General features: G+C 47.0%; 1 protein-coding gene across 4 annotated transcripts in view; it reads left to right on the forward strand.

The window, feature by feature from the left end:
• The window catches only part of LOC147709977 (H-2 class II histocompatibility antigen, A-U alpha chain-like), a 1,213,889-nt gene that overhangs the window by 1,149,443 nt on the left and 39,052 nt on the right, over positions 1-25,394 (forward strand). For all 4 annotated transcript variants that reach the window (XR_015295832.1, XR_015295833.1, XM_086920664.1 and 1 more), the window contains exon 2: positions 12,444-12,689. Coding sequence is in view for 2 of the 4 variants with exons in the window: in XM_086920664.1 (XP_086776790.1) it covers positions 12,444-12,689 (246 nt within the window). In the remaining 2 variants the exon portion in view is untranslated. The remainder of the gene's footprint in view (positions 1-12,443; positions 12,690-25,394) is intronic.

The following is a 25,394-nucleotide window of genomic DNA, read 5'->3' on the forward strand; positions in this document are numbered from 1 at the left end:
TAATATGGTTTCCTCTCAGTCTGCTTTGTCTCCTCTCCTTTTGTCTACTTCTCCTACTGTTCGACAAAGAATCACCAATACTGATGCTGGTCTCTTTTCTCCTCTTTTTGGGTCATCGAGGATGACTTCTGGTTCAGAGCGTAAACAGTTACGTAGTCAGTTGCCTGGGTCCGAAGAGCGGACAGTGCTAGATCATTTAGCACGCAAATGGGTTACTAATCCTTTGAGATATGATTTAGAATCTGTTATGGATGTCTTCCGCAAATGGGAAGAACCGAAGCAGAGGTATGTTTTTGATGAGATGTGTACTTTCCTTCGTGAAGAATGGGAAGATGGTGATTTGGGACAGACTCTGCCTGAGTTGTTTCGTGTACAGTCTGAGTTTGCGAAAGGTACTATAGTGGGTTCCGATGTTGGAAGAGAAGTTGCGACGTTGTTGTCGTTTAGGAGTACATCTCCTTCACAGCCGTTGTTTGAACCTGATTCTTCTGTTCGGCGAAAAGCGCAACAATATCCAATGAGGGAAGTTCCGCCAGTTTGGAGGCCAGGTGATTTAGTAGCTATTCCGCCTATACAACCTTATTTTCAGCGTGTTTGGGTACATTGTCCGTGGAAACGTGCTGAAGTTTTGGCTCTTAAGCAGACATTGCCTGACCCCCGTAAGAATCCTGTAGGGTATTATAAGGAGTTGTCACAGACAGCAGATGCGTGTATCATGAATCTAGCTGACATAGATATGTTGTTTGGTAATGTGGTTCCACAACCTTTATGGGCAAAGATTCGTCATGAGGACCATGCTAATGAGTTAGGTGATACGTGGGTTAATATTGCTGCGGCCGATGCACTACAAGTTGGTGGAGCTAAACCTGAACCTTTAGTAGCAGATTTGCCTGGTAGGATTATTAATTTAATGAAAACTTTGATGCCTGCTGTGCAAGTGAATTGGGACAAATTATCCGCATGTAAGCAGAAGAAAGATGAGAGTGTGTCTGATTTCTTCACTAGGTTTGAAGAGACGTTTATCGACCATAGTGGTCAAGATATGAGTACGGAAGGTGGTCAGCGATTGTTCATAGATAAGTTTGTGCATAATCTGCTTCCCGAGTTGTGTACTAAGTTGAAGAATTCAGAGAATTCATGGGCTGTTTCGTCGCCGGCACAGATATTGGCTACTGCACAGTACTATGAAAATAGAGATAAGGATGAGAAAGATAGAGCCGACAAGAAGACTAAAGATTTAAAGACGAAAGTCCTTTTGCAGCAAGCATGTCCACCCCGTAATAATCAGCGCGATTATCAGCAACCTCAGCAATGTCAGAGAAACTCACAAAGGTTCGAGTCTTCTCCACAGCGTTTTCCTCTAGGCCCTAATCAGTGTGCGTATTGTAAAGAAGAGGGTCATTACAAGAATAGTTGTCCGGTTTTGTTACAGCGCACGAATGGTGCTTTTGGTGTGAGAGGTTGAGGTGTTCAGCAAGCTCCTAGAGGTAGGGGACGTGGTGTGTTTCCTCAGAACGTACGTTCTCTCCCTACACAGAATTCCATGAATTGTTTTGATCAGCAGAGTGGTGCGTCTGGTAGGACGACTCAGTACTATGCTGACGACTACTATGTTGAAGATGAGAATGCCGACGGTAATGATTACTAGGACAGCCATAGACAAAGAGAGGGAGTGATTTCTGTTCCAGTAGATCAGAATGGACCTTATGTTGAGGTGATTACATCAGGTGTGTCAGAGCCTTTTCTGTTGGATACTGGTGCTGCGAAGTGTTCTATTATGCACTCTAAACTCCCTGGCGCACCTTTGTCTGGCTTAATGAATGTTTCAGTAGGTTTTTCTGGCGCCCCAGTTAGTAATCCGATTTCTAGTCCTTTGTCTCTTTCTGTTGGACCTTGCGAATTTGAAGCACCCCTCATCCTGACAACCGGTTGTGGTGAGAACTTGTTGGGATTGGATTTGTTGAAAAGATTGTATGCAACGTTACATTGTTCTCCTTCTGGAGTACAACTTACATTAGGTAAGAGAGTGATCTCTCCGATGTATTTATCTATGGATCGACTTCCAGCAGAATTATCTACTCTTCCTGAATCTCTTTGGGCTATGGTCCTAATGATGTGGGTCTTTTGGAGATTTCACCGTATGTTGTGACGTTGAAGGCAAATACTGCGTTGTCTCGTATTCCCCAGTACAAGATCTCTAGCGATGGTGAAAGGGCACTTTTAGCGATTATCCATGATCTCATCGAGAAAGGTATGATTGAAGAAACAAGAGGTAACGTGTGCAATAGTCCGGTTTTGCCTGTCCTGAAACGTACTGATTCTTCACAACCTCCTGTATACAGATTTGTGATCGATCTTCGTGAGGTGAATAAGATTGTTGTTCCGCAATTTCCGGTTGTGCCAGATATTACGGCTCTATTGACTTTGATTCCAGCTTCTGCTACTTGGTTTTCAGTGATTGACTTGAAAAATGCTTTCTTCAGCATCCCGATTGCCGAAGAGAGTAGGGATATCTTTGGCTTCTGTTTAGGAGGACGAAGTTTCCGGTTTAAGCGCGCTCCTCAAGGCTATTGTGAGAGTCCGTCCATTTATAGTCAAGCCCTGAAAAGACAGCTTGACACGATTGTTTTACTAGATGGTGCTGCCCTTATTCAATATGTTGACGATTATTTACTTGCTGCCGATTCTGAAGAGATTTGTAAAGAAGCTACTTTGTCGTTGTTACGTCACTTGTCTGACTTTCATCATAAGGTGTCTCTTTCGAAGTTGCAGTATTGTCGACAAGAAGTAACCTACTTAGGTCACCTCTTATTGAAGAAGGGAAGAAGATTGACCCCAGAATTAATTCAAGCGTTTGGGACAATGAGTGTGCCAACAACACAGAGGTAAGTGCGTGCTTTCTCGGGTATCACGTCATATTGTAGACAGTGGATCCGAATTTTTCGCTTCTTGCAAAGCCTTTGTAAGCTCTTACTGTTAAGGATACTCCAAAACCTATTCCTTGGACTGATGATTGTCGGAAGAGTTTTTTCGGAGTTACGTGATGCGTTGTGTTCGGCTCCTGTGTTGGGTACTCCCGACTACAGTAAGCCCATCACACTCTATGTCCACGAGAGAGAAGGATGTGCATTGTCGGTTTTGACTCAGCAGTTTGGCGATAGGCAACGTCAATTTGCGTATTTCTCATCGATTTTGGATCCAGTAGCTAGAGCATTTCCAAGTTGTTTGAGAGCCACAGCGGCAGCAGCTGTTTCTATTCGACAGTCTGCTGGTTTGGTAATGGATAACACGTTAATAGTGATGGTTCCACATGCAGTGGATACCTTGTTAAACAGGACCAAAACACAGCACTTAACTAGTGCTCGGATGTCAGGTTATGTGTTGACACTCCTAGCGAGTCACGTGCATATAAAAAGATGCAACACACTGAACCCAGCTACGTTGTTGCCGATTACAGTTGAGACAGATGCTATTGAGCAGCATGATTGCTTCCTTATGACTGAGGAAGAAACGAAAGGGAGGATTGACCTTATGGATACTCCTCTAGCAAAGTGTGATGGTGCTTTATGGGTTGATGGTTCGTGCTTTAAGCTTCTGAATGGTGATACGACTGCGGCATATGCTGTTACGACTTTGCATACGATTGTTGAAGCTGCACGTATCCCACATAATTCAGGTCAAGCAGCAGAGTTGATTGCACTCACGAGAGCGTGTGTATTGTCGAAAGGAAAACGTGTGACTGTGTGTACTGACAGCCAGTATGCGTTTGGTGTGGCTCATAGTTTTGGACAATTGTGGAAAGAACGTGGGTTCCTGACTTCGCACGGGACGAAGATCCAGCATGGCCAGTTGGTGAATGAACTCCTTGAGTCACTTACTTTGCCGTTGCAAGTTGCGATCGTGAAATGCAGTGCGCATAAGAAAGTTGCTGATGATGTTGGTCGTGGTAATACGTTTGCGGACGAAGTTGCGAAAGAAACTGCGAGAGATGTGATGAGCCGAATGTATGTTGCGGGTCCGGCGAGATGGGTTCTGGATATAGGAATGTGTGAAGACACGATTGAGAGCGTGAAATCAATTCAAGCGGAAGCTACAGAGAAAGAATTGAGCGTATGGAGAGAGCATACAGGTAGATTGGATGCGAATGGTTGTTGGGTTGAGTTGTCAGAGCATCAACGATGGTTGTTACCCGATGCGTATGTGCTTCCAGTGGTGACAATGGCTCATGGAATGGCTCATATTAGTACAAAAGGGATTTGTAAGTTGTTAGCTCCGGTATGGCAAAATGCTGGAATTCCCAAGTGTGCAGAGAATTTGGTCAAGAATTGTATGGTGTGTTTGAAGTACAACCCTGGTAAGGGAACTCCAACCCCAGCTGGTCATTTTGCACCTCCGACGTATCCGTTTGAGGTTTTGCAGCTAGATTTTATCCATATGGAGAGGTGCAACAATTTAAAATACGTACTTGTTGTTGTTTGTGCTTTTTCAAGATGGGTAGAAGCCTACCCTTTAAAAGACAACACTGCCATGTCTACAGCTAAAGCCCTTGTTAAGGAATTTTTCCCTAGGTATGGATTGCCGAGAATGGTCTGGAGCGATAATGGGAGTGAATTTGTGGGTCAAGTGATGAAGAGAGTGTGTGATGGTTTAAACATTAGACAGAAGTTCCACGCTGCAAATCACCCCCAATCAGCTGGTCTAGTCGAGTGCTACAAGGGCACTCTTAAACTGAAGCTTGCCACGATACAAGCGAGCTCTGGTCTTAAATGGCCTGATGCTTTGCCGTTAGCTCTTTTATCCACAAGAATGACTGTGCATTCACGAATGGGACTTAGTCCCTATGAAGTAGTGTTTGGTCGCCCGGCAAATATTTGGGGAGTGCCGAGGCTGACTAAGTTCAGTGAGATTGAACATCCTGTACTACTTGACTATCTTTATGATTTGACGACTAAATTGCGTGTTTTGCACCAACAGGTTCACAACTCATTTCCACAAGCATCTGAAGATCCAGGTCATGCCATCGACCCTGGAACTTGGGTGTTAGTCCGGAATTTCCAGCGGACCAAGAACGAGCAGCCCCGCTGGATAGGTCCCTATTTGGTCTTGTTATCAACCAGATCTGCAGTTCGAGTGCAAGGTAGAAAGAACTGGATCCACGGCTTACATTGTAAGAGGGTTCCTTTGCCTCTGCCATATGACCAGTGGGTCCAGGAAGGACTTCCTGATTCTGAGACTGAGACCGTGCCCCGTTTCATGCCTTTTAGTGATGCACGTTTGATTGGAACGAACTCTGAACAAGAAAGCGACAACCTTATGCAGGAAGCTGTGTCTCCGTCGAGTCATTTGGATACTTCTGAACCTGAATTGCTATTCAAAGAACAGACATTACCTGCTAAAGAACACTATAATTTGCGACCCAGAGTCGCAGGACTAATAAAACAATGAGATGTTTTTGTATATATATATGATGATTTTTTTTTGAAGGTCGATTCTCCTCTGAGGAACTACTTTGAATTTTTGTTTTTTCGAACCGCCATCTGGGTTCAGCTGTAGGGTTGTGGTTGCCCAAAGTCTTTGGGGTGCAGCCCGAGACGTTAGGTCGATGGTTCTGGTTGGTCTAAGGGAGTTACCCTGGACTGACAGAAGCATTCCTTAGCATAGAATACCCTACCACCGCGAGCAGCAATTATAGAGGATGGAGTTTTTCGAGATGGAGAGACCTGTTGAAGAAATGAATTTCAGAGCCAAAATGTGTCGAATTATGAGCAGGAAACGTTTTTTAATATTGTGTCTTTTTATGTTGCTTAGTTTAACGATGTTTTTAATGGGATATGTGACATTCTCTTTTCAAGTGATGTTTGCACCCACTACACAGCCTATACTTTCTTCTACTGTTTATTCGCATTCCTTTCATCCTTTGCCTGAACATGAATCCATTAGAAGATTAGAATTTGCTAATAATTCCTTCGTTCAGCTTCTGCACCAACACCAATTAGTAGTGAACACAACTAACTGTTGGGTGTGTGGTCTTATGCCTCATACTACTGATAGAGGTATTCCTTACCTGGTTTTGCCATTTAACTACAATGGTTCTGTGTGGGCATACAGAACTATGTTCATCTATGCTCGTGAAGTCCATCCCCTTCGTTCTGTAAAGGACAATCCGAAGAATAGTGCCTTAGTCAAGGGAATAGTCGATATGATTAGGGGAATTACTTCCTATGAGACGATCCCGAGAGATGAGACACTAGCATATATTTGATGGAATGTTACTGGATATGGAGTTAGTCTGAGTGAGAACCAGCAAGCAAAAAGATCCTCTCCGATTTGGATTGTACCCCATCAGGGTCATCTTTGTCTGCAAGGGAATGGCAAGAATCCGAGAGCTCAGTTAGGGAAGAGTATCTGTACTGAGACGTATGTTTTTGCGTCCCAGACTTTCCCATCGTTTCTAGCAGCTAAGCGTACCTATTTTGTCTGTTACGATAGAGCGTACACATGGTTGCCCCCTGATTTTTCGGGCACATGTTTTGTCTCGTTCCTGTTGTCTCCCACCTACACAGCAGCGGCAGATTACCACAAGACAAGAATTGTTAGAGGTGTCTTCAGTAAGGAAGATACTGCAGGACAAAAATTTGGTGATTTTCTGAAGGGTTTTCTGCCATTTTGGGGACCTATGGTTAACAGCAGGAACATACGGCAATTGACGAGAGTGGTTGAGTCCACCGTAGTTGAAACTGCCGGTGCCCTTAGTAACCTGACTGCTGTGCTCCAGTCGGATCGCCTTATGACTCTTCAGAACAGAGTTGCGTTAGATGTCATACTTGCAGATCGAGGCGGGGTATGTAAAGTGATCCAATCAAGTTGCTGCGTTTTAATTCCTGATAATGCTCCAACAGTGTTTCAAGCCATTTCTAAGCTACATAAGATCTCTGATTCCATACATGTGGATGAACGAGATTGGTCATTGATGGGATGGTTTTGGGAACTGTTATCCACATGGGGATGAAAGATTCTGATGGCCATTGGGATGATCTTAGCCATTCTTTTCCTGTTCTGTCTTTGTGTGCAGTGTGCTCCTGCCATACGTGGCCTTTGTGCTACATCATGTGTAAGGAAACCTGTATCTAGAGACGTGCTAAGTAATAGGATGATGCTACAGCAACATCTTGATGATCTGATGAGTATAGACCTAGATTCAGACTAACATGGGTTTAGGTGGTTGCCTATGTAAGGGCAAAAGGAGGGCCTGAGGTTCAGAGATTCTGAACCCTTTCGATAAAGGTGGTCTTATTGTGATGATTTTGGTATCAGCAGGCCGCAAATGGCTAATGCGATATGTACGAGTGTTTTTGTCATGTTCGAGTGATGGATTCACTATGAAATATGAGATTCCGTTCTGACACCCGTGGGTTCCATTTTATGTACGGCAGCCACTTTGTGGTTGCCCTCACATAGGCCAATGATCGTGGCCGAATGAGTCTTTTAGTACACGTACACCTTTAGCTGACTTTTGAGTAACCAGAGCGAAGCTGACTCTAATGCCTTAGGCTAAGCCTGTTAGGCCAGTTTCTTTCCCAGAAGCCGATCGAGATTGAGATCAAGGCGCAGGACATCTTAAACCTTTTATTACACACAGCTATGTCTTATCTTGCTCACACTGTTTCTGCTCCTTACTTTATGGCTCGTTTACGATGAGGAGGTTCCCATTTTTATTAGGGGTCCGACCATCTAGCTGATGAAGAATGTTGGGTTTTTGCTAAGTCATTGATGATGGGCTGGACAATGAAATGTGGGCTTGTCGTGCAATGCTTTAGTCGTGCTTATGTGGGATTGGTCAACCGTAACTGAAGAATGTTTGCCTGAAGCGCAATATTTGGTATAAAAGGAGTAACTTGCTTTGTAAAGATTGAGCAGTCTCCTGAGAACATACACCGTGTTGTACTTCTAGGATGTCTGTTACTGGCTGCAGCCAATAAAATTGGATCTCTGACGTCACCAAGAAGTATCCTGTGTCTCTGTAAGCTAAGACAGGTGGACTCGAAGGCCTCAGGTGTGTCCCTGACACCGCTGGGTTTAAATCCCGGTCCTTCATGGAGATGCGCGATAATATATGCATGCAGAATGAAAAACTGTCATTTTATTTTTGTTTACTGTTCCAAGATGGTGCATGTCGCTTAAAACTAGGCGCACAAATGCACTTTCCAAGAAGCAAATGCCAGCTACAAAGTCCTTCAAAATATGAAAACACTTCTTTTTAAATGGACAGGAGGGTTGGGGAAGCATAGCGGAGTGGGTCAGACCCAAACCAGTGCGGCTAAGGGAAGAAGCAGGGAATCGTGTAGAGATGAATGACCTTGAGGTTGTGAGGTGCATTGGAAAACAAGATAACCAGCGCGACCACCATCTGTTTCCAATTAACGCGACCCATTGTGATAATTGGAAACAGATGGCCCTGCTGCTCGCTCCCGAGGACCCTAGGCCAAGGAACAGAGAAGGCGGAACATGCACCCGCCTTGAGCCAATTGCATGCTGTCTTTCTTAGAAAGACGCATGCAAAGACCAATAGGGGGAGATCAAAAAATAAGCACACGCACAACTGTGTGTTCACAGTTTTAAAGCCCTTACTAAATCCTTGGTGAGCAATGCATGTGCCCTGGCTCAGGTGAGATCTAAAAAAAGCATTTGATAAACATTCATCAAGTACCATTTATATTAAAGTTTTTCCTGTAGAACCTTTTTTGAATGTTCTGCTCTTTGCAGTAGTAAAAGCTGTCAGTAAGGTAAATGTTCATTCAGATGAGGTGGATGAAACCATGTCTTTAATAACATTTAGATTATTTTGATCTGAATCATTGGGTCAATAAAAATAAATACACGAGAGTCAAATTGGCAGTGAAAGCTTGCTAGAAAGTGGCATGCTTTTAAATGTTCTTGAAATTCAATCAACTTCTGTTCTGAACCTCTGTAAATTACAGATATTATCCCTAAACCTTCACCAATATGTTGCCAGGAATCCGCTCGGTATCTAGAGTTTGAAGGTGGCCACAGACCACCTGGGAGGGAAATCCCTTTAAGGCTGTGGCAGACTAGCCTATGGCAGCTGGGGCACCATGAGTAGCAAGCCATCCTGGTTCAAAGGTGATACTTCTGTGTCATGACAGGCAGCAGCCGTATTTAAGCCTCATAAGGACTTTAGGAAGCTGCCTGGAAACGTTCATGTCGTATTGTATTTCCCAGCATCCATCTGCACAGGAAGTGACATCACTGGATTTCCAATCATGCATCTGAACAAGAAAGATGCCACTGGTTTGCCATCAAAACTGTCCTTAAAAGAAGAAAACAAGCTAGAGGACTTTTTCATCATCCATCTGCACAGGAGTGACATCACTAGTTTCTCACCAAAACTGCCTTCACTTAATGGTGGCCGCCTACTGGATGCAAGCAGTGAGTCCTCTATTGGCATGCCAAAGGCAAGCCCATTTGCGTCCATCTGCACCCCTTTCCATGCCCTGCCCTGGGAGCCATAGTTTTCCTCCAAACTACCTCTCCTTGTCGCTGCTCCACTGCGAACCTCCACTCCCTGAACCCCAGCTGCATCTCCCAGTGCTGCTGCCACGCCTCACCACCCAAAAATGAAGGTGCTTTCTCCTGTACCACCTGCCCTTTCACATGCACTCATCCTCCTCACTCCCCCTGCAACTCGCACACTCAACACAAACCTGACTTCCGCTATACCGCAACTTTCTCTGTCAACACTCACTCCATCACTAATCATGCCACAGAAGCTTGGGATCTACTACATGACTGCTCACTGGGTCTGCTATTTTTGACTAAAACCTTGCTGTACACCTTGTTGGCCCCTGACATCGGTGCAGCAATCCAGCAATCCAGCAGTCCCTCACCCAGTTACAAAAATACCAGATGGGACAGAATGCAAACACACAGTGGTGGTATCACCATCATCTACAAGGAACACATGCGCCGCTCCAAAGGCCTAAAAAGCACTTGCAGCAGCTTGGAGCACCTGACCGTCAAACTTTTCATCAACGCAAACAACACCCTAAGTGGTACGCTTGTTTAGTGCCTCTCAGGACCAGGCACCGATTTCACCTGTGTAGAAAAGCAGATTTTCTCTAGTTATCATCAATCACTGCTTTGGCGTTAATCACCTCTGATCTACTCGATTATTAGCTTAATCAAATAAAGAGGCAGGCGCTGGAAAACTGGAAAGCGATGAACAGGTTTATTTCTCCGTAGGAGAACACGTCAATTCGGACAAACTAAATGTCTTCTCGAGGTGCTCTAACTGTACCTCTATGGCATAGCCTTTTATATACAATCTTGACTGTTTATTGCAGGGTAACACATTCCTGACAGTGGTTTATTACATCCCCGGAATCCCCGCTTCCAACTTGTTCCCACACATACCCAACAGCAAATGTCCCCCACCCTGGTCTCAGCAGGTGATTGTTATCGCGCAGCTGGGCATTCCGGCAGGGTTTGAAGTATGCGAAATCGGTCAGATCTATGAGGGTTGTGTCATTGATTAATTTTGACCCCTTTGATGGGGAGCGAGTTTCTACTGTACGGGGGTAATAAACTATATCCGCAGGGGCTAGTTATTGCCTGGGACCAGATCAAACAGCCAGGTGAAGGGGAGGAGGTTATCAATGGGCCTGTTCGTGCGAGGGGGATGAAAGGACATGGGCGTTAGGCACAAGAAGTGGCTCCGGGCTGGGTCGCGCTGAGGATGCTTTATGACTCTAGCATGTGTGCTTGGGGGTTGGCAGAGCGCGGGGGATGACTGCGAGGTCAGGGTGAAGCGCTGGTGATCAGAAACGCACGAAATGGCTGCGGTATCTAAAATGGGTGCCGTTTACGTGCATACAATGGCTCTTGTTAGGCAAGATGGCACCGGCCATGTTCACGTCTGTCGATTATATTTCAACACCTGCACCATTGCAGGTTTGGTTGCCCCGCTGATCCTCAGCTCCAGCTCCTTCATCCTTCTCTGCGACCTGAACTCCCACATTGAAGATGCCTCTGATCCCAACAAAACTGAATTCCTTGAGGAACAATACAACGTCGGCCTCACCCAGTGAGTAGAAGGCCCCACTCACACTGCCGGACACCTACTGGATTGCTTCATCAGCAATTTCAGCCACATTAAAGTAGACGAGTCAACACCGATCACCTCGTCTGACCACACCCTATACAATTTCAGCCTACCCATGCCACATCGCTGCAGAATCGGCACCACTGCATCATGACAAGGCTGGATCAAGATCCTAGAATTTTCCATTTGAGATGGTATCAGTCATGTCATAAATGATGTCATGGAGCCACTTGGGGAAGGGGGCTGCATGGCCCCCCTCCACTTGCCTCATTAGGCCCTGGAAACCACACCTCCCAGGGTCGTATTTTTTTAAAGGGGAGGGGGCTATGTGGTCCTCCTCCCCGAGCCAATCCCTGCAAGGATCACAGAAAAAAACACCAATTTGTTAATAATTTTGGCCTCTGGGGGGGCGGGGTTGGGGTCCCTCTGGGTCCCCCTTTTGGGGACTTGGGGGGCAGGGGCATTCCTACCTTGCCCCTTTATAACTTTTTTTTAGAAAAACGTCAGGACAGGGGACTAAGTCCCAGGGTCCTTTAAAGGCTGCCAGCATCATTTTGCTCATGTTGCTGGCAACCAATCAGAGCACTCGCTCCTGCAGTAGTCTGACTCCCATGGGAACGAGATGGCCCAAGGGAAAAAAACCCTCCCTGGGCCAATCGGAATACTCTATTTTTAAACTGGCACTTCCGCGAGACTCTCGCGAGACTCTCTCTTGAGCCTCTCGTGGACCCAATCGTTCAGATATACAATTTCTTTCTCAAAAACCTATCACCAAATCACAACAAGCATTCGCAAGGCCATAGGTCTGGCAATACTGAAAGTTTAAGCTATTTGCGCTGCTAATAATAATGCAATGCCAATATCTTGAACTTTCAATAATGTGAGATCTATTGCATGTTTTTTTTCTATTTATTTACTTTTGTTACAATGACGGCACCCGTGCTTTAGCTTTAAACATCCTAAGCTAAAGCGCGGGTGCCGCAACTGCTTCAGATGTAAAGACATTTTTAAAAAAGGCGTGTGGATGCATTTTTTTGCCTTTTTCTCCTATTTATTTAGGGGTATAGAAAACAGTGAACACACAGGTGCTCTTTTCATTAGGTTGGGTATGAGGGTGCTCCAGTGCTGGAGGTCTGGCGCTCCCCTCAGGGTGGGACGTGGGACACCAGTACTGGACCAGATGTTACCGAAGCTCTCGCCCCTGGTTGGGTATGAGGGTGGTCCACTCCTGGAGATCTGCAGTTCCCCTCCTCAGGGGGTCACCAGCACTGGAGCAGAGGTCAGCAGAAGCTCTCTCACCTTCTCTCTCTCGTTTTCTTTGCAGTGGACCATGTGCTATTAGTGTCGGAAATTACTCAGACGTATGACCAGCTGGGAGAATTGACATTCCAGACGGATGGCGATGAAATATTTTACGTGCAGTCTCCACGGAAGGAGGTGGTCTGGAGGCTCCCGGACTTTGAAAAGTTTACTTCCTTTGACTCGCAGGGAGCGCTGGGGTACCTGGCGGTGGATAAATATAATTTAGACATTTTGGTCAAGATGTCAAACTACACAGCAGCTAGAAATGGTAAATAAACTTTCACACAAATGAACAAGGCACATTAGTGGTCACTCACTGATCATCAGTAGAGCATTGACCGGAGCAGCTCGCAGGCTGGTCAGCTGCACTGACACCACACCGGGCAGACTTCCACCACTGACGCGCAGACAGACACTGACCATCAGCACTAATCATAGGTTACAGACTGACCACCACTAAAACTGACAACCAACACTGACCTGAGATCAGACCGCACTGAGCACTGGTCATGCAAACACCGCCACACTGACCACCGTCAGTGGTATAGACAACAGTTGGTCCTTGACACAATTATGAACATTGAAATATTTCTAGCATTCGTTGAATCCTTCTTCTTTAGAAAAGACTGAATCTATGTCGTTAGAACAAAAGGTGATACTCGCCCATCTATGTACAATATCTTACAGTAAGTGCCAAAAGAAAAACCTTCAGAACTGAGAAAAATCCAATCCGATCTGGTCAATCTATTTAATGTACAATATACCGAAATTTCAAAAATCAACACATCTTGATACATATATTTACAATAGCAATAAAACATTAGATATGTTCTGTTTTCAAAGAAAAACGTGCACAGAGAAAGAGTAAAGAATGTGCTCAAGTGAATGATCAGAATGATCGGAAGAACATAGTGTGAGTCATTTATATACAATGAGAATGAGCCTGCCCTGGATTATGCTTGTAAAAAATGTACTTCTTTTTTACTCGCTTGTAAAATATATACAATTCCGCAGTCCTTAGTTTGCATAAATGGCAAAGGGATTCTTGGAAAAGGGGCACGGGACAGGGGTCAATAGGTGCAGGCTCCCAAGGGGGGGATGTCGTCGACGTTTCGACCCAAACATATAACGGGTGGTTTTAAATCCTCAACAACGGGTCTTCATCAGGACGTGATGATGGGGGAAGGGGTATGCTTTCAAAGTGCACGTCGGACTTTGAAAAGTTTACTTCCTTTGACTCGCAGGGAGCGCTGGGGTACCTGGCGGTGGATAAATATAATTTAGACATTTTGGTCAAGATGTCAAACTACACAGCAGCTAGAAATGGTAAATAAACTTTCACACAAATGAACAAGGCACATTAGTGGTCACTCACTGATCATCAGTAGAGCATTGACCGGAGCAGCTCGCAGGCTGGTCAGCTGCACTGACACCACACCGGGCAGACTTCCACCACTGACGCGCAGACAGACACTGACCATCAGCACTAATCATAGGTTACACACTGACCACCACTAAAACTGACAACCAACACTGACCTGAGATCAGACCGCACTGAGCACTGGTCATGCAAACACCGCCACATTGACCACCGTCAGTGGGCAGAGCTCGCATACTGGTGTCAGATCATACATTTACATTTATATAGGTCACCATGTCTGGGCGCTGTAGGTCTTGCTTGGAGTAATTTAGTTAGTTGGGGTGATCATCCAAACAGATGAGTTCATGGGGGTGTTTCCAGCTGCTGAGGTCAGCATAGGGCACTGGGCAGAAGAACCCCTACATGGGACGTGTGTCCTGCTTATGTGTATCCTGCCTGGGAGGACACAAATAAGGAACAGAGCAGCCTGCAGCAGTGGAATAGAAACTCATACGCTCTCTGTATTATGCTGAATGACCCTGACATGGTATAGAGAGCAAGCTTCATTTACAGCTTCAGTGGCACGAGGAAACATCAGGCGTCACTTCACAGAGACAAACAGAAGGGGGGGGGGGGGCTGGACGAAGGCCCTGGGCCCACCTGTCTGTGATATGTTCACAGGTCGAACACTGGCGTCTCATAAAAAACCACAGTACAGGGTCTCAGCCAGGATTTAAGACGTGAGAGCCGGGTGGGGGCATGAGCTGAGGATCGCCCCCCCCCACACCCCCCCTGACGGAGTATGTAGGACCCACTGCTGCCCAGGGTGAGGTGACCGGGTGAATCCATGTCCACAAGGGCCCTCTGCGCCTGTTTTAACAGCTGGTGTCCCCTGGGAGTTGTAGTTCTGCTTCACTTTAGGTGCTGGAGTTCGACTGACGCACCTGAAAACAATGATTTGTAAAAGTAAAGCCCGGGGTTGGAGCCCTGCGTCCAGGGTGACAGACTCAACCTATGGGAGGTTGAGCTGCTGAGGGCCAGGGCAGCCAAGACACCGACCACTTGGAATAGGCCCTGGTGGGGCGAGGGGACCCTGGAAGCCATCTTGACAGAGTCTCAAGATAAAAGGACCCAGTAAGGGATGGAGTGGTCTGTGCACTGTAAACTGGGCCCTTGAGGGAAGAAGTTGTGGTGCTTCAGTAATATTAAGTGATGTTGTGCATAGGGTGAAGCAATAAAGGTTTGAGGTCTGTGCCACAGCAAGGCCGACACGAGGCATTGTGCAAGCAGGAAAAATTGCCCCTAATGCTTGGCAGATACAAGACCAGTATAATCAGGGTGCAGAGGGGCCCTCCCTCACCTGAGACATGATGTCTCTGTACCTGCTGAAGTAGTGACAGATACACCAGATGAGTGAAGGTGACTGCTTCCAGAGTAGAGTGAAACTGTAGGAATGTTGCATGAGAAGCAGCTGCACTCCTAGCAGCTTCTGGAAAGAACTAGTCCACGAGTGCCCGGCCTCAGCATCGTGGAAGAGAAGACATGGGAGACAAAATATAAAGGGACCGCAGTCTAGGGTGGACAAGTGTAGGGTGGACAAGTGTAGGATGGAGGAGTCTAGGATGGAAAAGGGTAGGGTGGACAGATGTATGGTCAACAAATGTAGGATGGACGAGTGTGAGATGGACGAGTGTGGGATGGACGAGTGTAGGGTGGACGAGTGTAGGGTGGACAAGTGTAGGATGGACGAGTGTAGGATGGACGAGTGTAGGATGGACGAGTGTAGAATGGACAAGTGCAGAGTGGACAAGTGTAGGATGGACGAGTCTTTGATGGACAAGTGTAGGGTGGACAAGTGTAGGATGGACGAGTCTTGCATGAACAAGTGTAGGGTGGACAAGTGTAGGGTGGACGAGTGTAGAATGGACGAGTGTAGGATGGATGAGTGTAGGATGGATGAGTGTAGGATGGATGAGTGTAGGGTGGATGAGAGTAGGGTGGACGAGTGTAGGGTGGATGAGTGTAGGGTGGACGAGTGTTGGGTGGACGAGTGTTGGGTGGACATGTGCAGGGTGGACAAGTGCAAGGTGGACAAGTGCAGGGTGGACAAGTGCAGGGTGGACATGTCTTGGATGGACAAGTGTAGGGTGGACGAGTGTAGGGTGGACGAGTGTAGGATGGATGTGTGTAGGATGGATGTGTGTAGGATGGACAAGTGTAGGATGGACAGGTGTAGGGTGGACAGGTGTAGGGTGGACAGGTGTAGGGTGGACGAGTGTAGGGTGGACGAGTGTAGGGTGGACGAGTGTAGGGTGGACGAGTGTAGGGTGGACGTGTCTAGGATGGACAAGTGTAGGATGGATGAGTGTAGGATGGACGTGTCTAGGATGGACAAGTGTAGGATGGACGTGTCTAGGATGGACAAGTGCAGAGTGGACAAGTGTAGGATGGACGAGTCTTTGATGGACAAGTTTAGGGTGGACAAGTGTAGGATAGACGAGTCTTGCATGAACAAGTGTAGGGTGGACAAGTGTAGGGTGGACAAGTGTAGGGTGGACGAGTGTAGGATGGATGAGTGTAGGGTGGATGAGAGTAGGGTAGACGAGTGTTGGGTGGACGAGTGTTGGGTGGACGAGTGTTGGGTGGACATGTGCAGGGTGGACATGTGCAGGGTGGACATGTGCAAGGTGGACAAGTGCAGGGTGGACAAGTCTTGGATGGACAAGTGTAGGGTGGACAAGTGTAGGGTGGACAAGTCTAGGATGGACAAGTCTAGGATGGACAAGTCTAGGATGGACAAGGGTAGGATGGACGAGTCTAGGATGGACAAGTATAGGGTGGACGAGTCTAGGGTGGACAAGTGTAGGGTGGACAAGTGTAGGATGGACAAGTGTAGGGTGGACAAGTGTAAGATGGACGAGTCTAGGATGGAAAAGTGTAGGGTGGACAAGTGTAGGATGGACAAGTGTAGGGTGGACGAGTGTAGGATGGACGTGTCTAGGATGGACAAGTGTAGGGTGCACAAGTGTAGAATGGACGAGTCTTGGGTGGACAAGTGTATGATGGATGAATCTAGGATGGAAAAGTGTAGGATGGAAGAGGGTAGGATGGACGAGTGTAGGATGGACGAGTGTAGGATGGACGTGTCTAGGATGGACAAGTGTAGGGTGGACAAGTGTAGGATGGACGAGTCTTTGATGGACAAGTGTAGAGTGGACAAGTGTAGGATGGAAGAGTCTTGGATGAACAAGTGTAGGGTGGACAAGTGTAGGGTGGACGAGTGTAGGATGGACGTGTGTAGGATGGACGAGTGTAGGATGGACAGGTGTAGGATGGACAGGTGTAGGGTGGACGAGTGTAGGGTGGACGAGTGTAGTATGGACGTGTCTAGGATGGAAAAGTGTAGGATGGACGTGTCTAGGATGGACAAGTGCAGAGTGGACAAGTGTAGGATGGACGAGTCTTTGATGGACAAGTGGAGGGTGGACAAGTGTTCGATGGACGAGTCTTGCATGAACAAGTGTAGGGTGGACAAGTGTAGGGTGGACGAGTGTAGAATGGATGAGTGTAGGATGGATGAGTGTAGGGTGGATAAGAGTAGGGTGGACGAGTGTAGGGTAGACGAGTGTAGGGTGGACGAGTGTTGGGTGGACGATTGTTGGGTGGACATGTGCAGGGTGGACAAGTGCAAGGTGGACAAGTGCAGGGTGGACAAGTGCAGGGTGGACAAGTGCAGGGTGGACAAGTATTGGATGGACAAGTGTAGGGTGGACGAGTGTAGGATGGATGTGTCTAGGATGGACAAGTGTAGGGTGCACAAGTGTAGAATGGACGAGTCTTGGGTGGACAAGTGTATGATGGATGAATCTAGGATGGAAAAGTGTAGGATGGAAGAGGGTAGGGTGGACATGTGTAGGATGGACGAGTGTAGGATGGACGTGTCTAGGATGGACAAGTGTAGGGTGGACGTGTGTAGGATGGACGTGTGTAGGATGGACGTGTGTAGGATGGACGGGTGTAGGATTGACAGGTGTAGGGTGGACGAGTGTAGGGTGGACGAGTGTAGGGTGGACGTGTCTAGGATGGACAAGTGTAGGATGGATGAGTGTAGGATGGACGTGTCTAGGATGGACAAGTGTAGGATGGACATGTCTAGGATGGACAAGTGCAGAGTGGAGAAGTGTAGGATGGACGAGTCTTTGATGGACAAGTGTAGGGTGGACAAGTGTAGGATGGACGAGTCTTGCATGAACAAGTGTAGGGTGGACAAGTGTAGGGTGGACAAGTGCAAGGTGGACAAGTGCAAGGTGGACAAGTGCAGGGTGGACAAGTGCAGGGTAGACAAGTCTTGGATGTGATAAGCGTGGCTCAAATCCACCCGAGTGACTTACCGCACTCACCTATAGTCACTATACAGGAAGTCAGCCGGACAGTGGAGAAGAATAAACAAAAGTCTTAATTAGGCCAAACAACACTCATATGAGAGGGCCCTGTCCGACCTCACTCCTAGGAGTGCGAACGAGAGGACTGACTCTCTGCATCACAGCAATACATTATAATGCAATACAGTAACGAGGGGTACGCCCCTTGTGGAAAGTTACCGAGCCCCAGACCATGAAACAATGCTCTCATAGAGCAGGCATCTGCACCTGCGAGGGATACATTATTATCTCTACTCAAGGCCATGGAGCTAGGCTTCGGCGTCTCTGGGCATGAGAACATTACTGATAAAGAGACTTGTTAGTTTCGGCCACAGCAAGCTAAGAAATGAAAACTGCTGTCTTAGTACATTTCTGTATTCCTGCGGGAGGGGCATATGAGCGAGCAGGGTCCGTAGGCACAGAGGGTTACACAAAATGGTGGCACACAGGCTAAGCTAAGAAACTAATGTGGTCACACATACATTTGAATATACGTAAGGAGCAGTAGAATAATTCAGCATAAGTGCATATACGAACGTCATCAGTTAGCCATATGATGCTAACTCACACATCAGCAATAAGTAATTAGGGTGTCGAAAAGTGAACTCTATCGGACCCTCCTTTTAGCATCATTGGCTAACTATGGCCTCATTTATTTGCCAAAAGGTAGCGCCGACATCCATTCTAGGGGCAGGACTTTGTGTCTTTAATCTAGAACATCTTCTGCAATGAACATCAACCAACTTGCATCAGCAGGAATTTCAGTAATCATAGAATTGGTATATTGACCAGGTGGCTTCTTTTTCGGGCGTATATTCGCAGCACACAGTGAACAACAAGGAGGGAGGCAGTATATGCAAAGGCAGCAAGTTAAAATGACAGTCACAACACCAACCAGACCCATCAGTATTTTCCAGCCCCAGGAAGAAAAGGCACCCCAAAGCCACCCCTGCAGGGACCATGTCCCATTATCCTGATGCAGTTCAGTCGCTAATCTATGCAATTTTTGTACTGCCAAGTTAACAGTCGGGGCTGAGTCAGGGATATAAACACAGCAAGACGTCCCGATGCCGCGACAGGCCCCGCCCCTATCAGCTAGTATGACGTCAAGAACCATCCTGTTCTGGATCGTGAATAATCTCATAGCCTGAATCTCAACAGATATGTTGGTCGTAATGTCAGCCTCAGTTAGAACCACCTTTTCCATTACCCTAGACAGTCGTCTAATAGCTCTACTGTTAAATATCGGGCCCCAGAAAGGTAGCAAACCCTTAGAGAAATCAGTCCATTGCTGATACGAGGTGTCCGTCTGGTCAACGTCATCTACCTGAAGTTCCCTCCTTTTACGCTGCTCTAGCGGCTGCTCCTGAGGACTGGGGAATCGACGATGAGTTTTGTGGTAATCAGAGGGAGCCACATACACAGGTGGAATCATGTAGGCTAGATAGCACACCCCACCCCAACCCTCAGGCAACCATAAGTATCCATTATCGCCGCAGATGAAATAGATACTGGGTGGGGCAATCAAAGAGGGGCTAAGAGGCAGGCGTATTGAAGCAGTCACATTACAAGAACTATTACCAACTTTTATGGGACCCCTTCCCTCTATACAGAAAAATGGAGAAGGGCCCACCACAGCCAGGGGTATCAAGGACTTGGAACTGTCGTTACTCTTTGGAGGGTGTCTGTAAGACAGAGTGGCATTCAATTTCAGGAAACTGTCCCTCAGTCTGTCAGTATCATTTGGTATCAGGAATCGCCCCAATCTTTTCTCACATGTCTCTATAAAAGTCTGGTCAAAACGTCCATCAGTATATATTCGTCCAAGGGAAGATGGAGGCAGAGGGCGTACTCGCATTGTCATCGTCCACCCCCTATTCTGCAGTCGGGGAGTCAGAGAATCTGGCTGTTGGAAATATTTAACGAGACCTATAAGAGTGTACCATCCCACACAACTATTTACCGGAGTCAAAGGAAGAGCAAGGAATCTATCTTTCTTATAAGCAGCAGAAGGCAAAAGCCCACAAACCCAGCAATCTGTCATGTTGGTAGTGGCGTGTGCATGATGCAAAGTCTTAATAAAAACATTATCTTTATAATTCTTACGTAACATTCTTTCACCATAATCAACAGTAATCATATTGTGTTCAGGAACAGCAGTAGGTGTGGGTGCAAACACATGAACAGGGTAAGCCTTATCCAAGAAAAATAATATTCCAAGAGTCACTATAAAAGCAATCAGAACAATGACGATGACCACTATCTTTCCTCTTCGGGGAAGAGCCAACCAAGGGGAATCAGGCACAGGTCTCGGAGGAGCCGCAAAAGGCTGCTCCTCATCAGGAATGGGACGCCCAAAGGGATACTTTTCGAATAATCTTTCAAAAATATCAAAAATCAAAAATAAAAATCACACTACTACTAGAAAAATAGTCCCAGACAATCCTCAACCGGCCAGAGGGGTTCTTCAACCCTTAAAAAGGGATCTTCTCCCTGTGTCCTTCAAAGCCTCACAGGCAGGCTTTTACCGTCCATACCTTACTCCAACGATGTTGTTCAACAATTTAGAAACAAGGGAAGCACTTGATTCGGGCCCCGCACCACGCTATAGTCTCAAAGAACACAATCTTTGGCTAAACACCAGGGCTCTTATAAGTCCATCCCTACCACTAAATCTTCTTATTCAGGAAATCCACTAAGCCCTTCTTCCGGTGTCTAGTCCATTATTTTCAGCACTGTTACTTGTTATTTCTTTTTCGGGGCCTCAAATTGTAGCGAGTGCTCCCTGGCACTTCGGGGTCAGTGAACAAAACAGGTGTATCTGTGGCAGACGCTGGACTTTCTGATGTCTCTTCACTAGTAGCAAGGGGAGTAGTAGAGCTCACTGAATTCTCTATTCCGCTACGCTCTTCTCCAATCAGTGAAGCATCCGAGAAAGGAGCATACCTCGGTATAGACTCATGCTCTTCGTCAGCGATGCCATCCTGTACCCATTTGTCATAGGGCAACGGGAGCGGGACTCTCTTTACATGTGAGGCGTGAGTCCACGCCTTCCTGCCGTCGATCCGAAGTGCCGTGCGCGTGGTGAGGAGCACCTGGCGCGGCTCTGACCACCTTGGCTCCAGACAAGACTTCCGCTGATATCTTCTTACGACCACCCAGTCCCCTGGGTGGATGGAGTGTCCAGGCCCCTCCGGCAACGGCTTCAGAGTGTCTGCTACCTGCTGATGAATAGAACGAAGATCTTTAGTCAAAGCATACAGATAATCTGTCAACAGAGGGTATGGCACTTCAGAGAAACATTTAGGTCTGGGCACTCCCCAGATATTGGCCGGACGGCCGAATACCACTTCGTGGGGGGAGACGCCCATTTTTGCATTTACAGTGACTCTCGTCGAAAGCAAAGCTAAGGGAAGTGCGTCTGGCCAACGGAGACCTGTACTCTCACATATTTTGTCCATCTTTAGCTTGAGCGTGCCGTTAAACCGTTCCACCAGTCCTGCCGCCTGAGGATGCAAGGCTGAGTGGAACTTCTGGGAAATGTGCAAACCTTTACATATTTGTTTCACTAATTCAGCATTAAAGGACGTGCCATTATCACTCCAGATCACCCTAGGTAATCCGAAGTGGGAGAAATACTCTTTTATCAACATTTTAGCAGTAGAAATGGCTGTACAATCTTTCGTAGCGTACGCCTCCACCCACCTACTAAAGGCACATACGACTACAAGGACGTACTTCAAGTTATTGACCCTTTCCATTTCGATGTAATCCATCTGGATCACCTCGAAAGGGAAAGAAGGGGGTGCAAAATTTCCAGTTGGGACAGGAGTACCCTTTCCAGGATTGTGTCTCAAACACACCATGCACTGACGAACCAAATTAGTGGCCATTTTAGAGATATTTTTATTACTCCACACCGGGTCTAACAGCTTACAGATGCCCTTGGCACTCACATGGGCAGGTCCATGCGCCATCGTCACTACTGGAAGAACATACGCATTCGGTAGCAGCCATCGTCTCTTGTCTGTCGCATCTGTCCAACATTCATCCGCATCCAGTCGTCCCTGCCCATCCTTCCATGCTCTCAATTCCTCGTCTGTCGCTTTTCCCTGTATGTTCTTGACACTCTGTACAGTGTCTGCGAACATATGAACATCTGGGACCCATCTAGCTGGCCCTGCCACAAACATCCGTGGTAATTTTTCTCTAGCAGTTTCCTTTGCTGTCTCATCAGCAAAAGCATTGCCTCTTCCCACATCATCCACTATCGTCTTGTGTGCGCTACATTTTATCACAGCCAATCTTTTGGGTAGTGTCAGTGCCGTTAGCAGTCGTAATATCAGTGGACCATGTTGTATGCGTTGTCCGTGAGAAGTCAGAAATCCCCGTTCTGCCCAAAGTCGCCCATAATTATGAGCCACGCCAAAGGCGTATTGGCTATCAGTATAAATGTTCACATCCAACCCCTCACTCAACTCACATGCTCTCAGTAAGGCAATAATCTCTGCAGCCTGGGCAGAATTGTAAGGTATTCTAGAAGTCTCCACCACCGTCTGTAATGTTGTTATTGCATATGCTGCTGTCGATGTACCATCTGGTAATTTAAAACAGGATCCATCAACATACAATTCCCCATCCTGTTCCTCCAAGGGCCTGTCTGTCAGATCCACCCTCCCCTTTGTCTCTTCTTCAGTCCTGTACAGACAGTCATGTATGTCATCGTCTTTTGTATCTGTGTCTGTAGGGATAGGTAACAAGGTGGCGGGATTCAATGTAGCACACCTTTTAATCGTTACATGGGGTGCAAAAAGAGTCATCTCGTAACCCGTCAGACGAGCGCTAGTTAAATGCTGCGTCTGTGTCCTGTTCAGCAAAATGTCCACAGCATGCGGTACCATTACTGTGAGGTCTGATCCCAGCACGAGCCCTGCCGATTGTCTTATAGAGACCGCAGCAGCCGCCGTGGCTCTCAGACAGCTCGGCAGCGCTCTTGCCACATTATCGAGCATTGCAGAGAAGTAGGCACAAGGTCTCTGCTTCCCCCCAAAACACTGAGTTAAGACAGACAACGCGCAACCTTCCGCCTCGTGCACGTAAAGAACAAAAGGCTTCTTGTAATCAGGTGTCCCAAGAACTGGCGCAGAACACAAAGACGTTTTTAGTGACTCAAACGCTTCTTGACATGCAGGAGTCCAGGGTAGGGGCTCGCGCACTTCTTTGGTAGTCAGATACAATAGGGGTTTTGTTAGTAACGCATAGTTAGGTATCCACTGACGACAATACGATGTTATGCCTAAGAACGCGCGCACCTCTCGCTGCGTGTTAGGTACCTGCATGTTAGTGATCGCCTTTATGCGCTCTGGCGTCAATCTCCTCCCCACTTTCGAAAGGAGGTGACCGAGATAGGTGACCTCCGTTCGACAGTATTGAAATTTTGGAAGGGACACTTTATGCCCTCTCGCAGCCAAATGATGGAGTAATTTCACAGTAGCATCCCGACAACCCTGTTCGTCATCCGATGCTATTAGGATATCATCCACATACTGCAACATGACGTTGCCAGGTGGAAGTTCCAGCTCATCCAATTGTGCCTTCAGCGCTTGACTATAGATGCTCGGACTCTCAGTGTACCCCTGAGGAATTCTTTTAAAGCGGAAGCTTCGGCCAGCCAATGAGAACCCGAAGAGATATCTGCTCTCTTCATGGACTGGTATACTGAAGAAAGCATTCTTCAAATCAAGGACAGAGAAATATTTAGCTGAAGGTGGAATCATTGTCAATATTGTTGTAATATCCGAGACCACCGGGTACTGTGGCTCCACCACCTTGTTTACATGTCGCAAATCAATCACAAACCTATAAACATCAGGGGTATTATCAGTAGCCTCAGGTGACCGTCTTTTGAGGATAGGTAAAATAGGGCTGTTGCATATGTTCGAATCAGTCTCTTCCACTACACCAGACCGTATTAAATCTTGTATTATTTGTAACAGGGCCTTCTCCCCCTCCCTAGGGATCCTATACTGTGGAACTCGGGGCAGTTTCGCTCCCACCTTCACCCTTATTGTCACCAGAGCAATATCCATTCTGCCTACATCTGTATCATTGACAGCCCACAAGCTGTCGGGTATGCCTTGGAATTCAGGTGGTAATGGGTCGTCCTTCGAAAAACACTGAAATGGGCGGGCAACGTTCGGGCCCAAAGTAAGGTACACGCCATCTGGAGAACAATAGATGGTGGCGTGCAACCTTTTTAATAAATCTAGACCCAACAAATTTTCCCCACAATTGGATGTCAATAGAAACGGTGAATCAACCGTAAAAGGGCCAATCGTCAACGTGAGAGGTTTAGAAATGGGGCTAATCACCGGAGTTCCCGCGAAACCCACGGAGATGTTATTCTTGCCAGACAGAGCCGCCCCTGGGACCCGAGAACGAGCCACAGAACTTTTCGTTGCACCCGTATCCACTAGAAATTTTTGTTGAGACCCCAATAAGTCGGCTTCGACATAAGGTCCCCTCTGATCAACTTCCATAAGTACCGGTCCCATGCTCTGTCCTACGCTATCCTAGTTGTGGGAAAACCCTGTCAAATCGTCCACTGAGTAATCATCATTATAATACTGGCCGCCACCCCTTTGTGACTGCTGTCTGTCTGCACCATTGTCAAAGTAATTTCCTCCCGGTCTCCCGCCACCTTCTGTCCGGGCAGCCTGCCTTCCAAAATCACCACCACCATGTCCTCTTCCTCGTCCGGGGCCGGCGCCCGACTGGAGCAGTGGGCAATCCCGCCACCAATGCCCCTCCTGCTTACATTTTGCACACTGATTCGGTCCCAGCCGCTCCCTACTCTCACCTCTTCCAAAACCTCCCCCCCGACTCGGCGCTGCACCCCTTCCCCTTCCTCTAGCCACTTGCTGTAACAAAACCCTTGTCTTCAAATCCTTAGCCTTCTTTTCCTGTTTGTCCTTACTTTCATTTTCCCTGTGTTCATAATACTGTGGCATGCTGAGGATACCCGAAGGAGAGGACGTTGTCCACGTACTCTCCGACGCTTGCAATCTAGCGGATATTTCAGGCAATAAGTTCGTAACAAATCTATTAACAAAAAGCCGCAATCCGCCATCTTGTGACACATCCTGTCCACTGTAATCCATAAACGTCTCCTCAAACCTCGTAAAGAAATCCG

The sequence above is a fragment of the Lissotriton vulgaris genome, chromosome 5, assembly GCF_964263255.1.
Source record: "Lissotriton vulgaris chromosome 5, aLisVul1.2, whole genome shotgun sequence".
NCBI classification, from domain to species: domain Eukaryota; kingdom Metazoa; phylum Chordata; class Amphibia; order Caudata; family Salamandridae; genus Lissotriton; species Lissotriton vulgaris.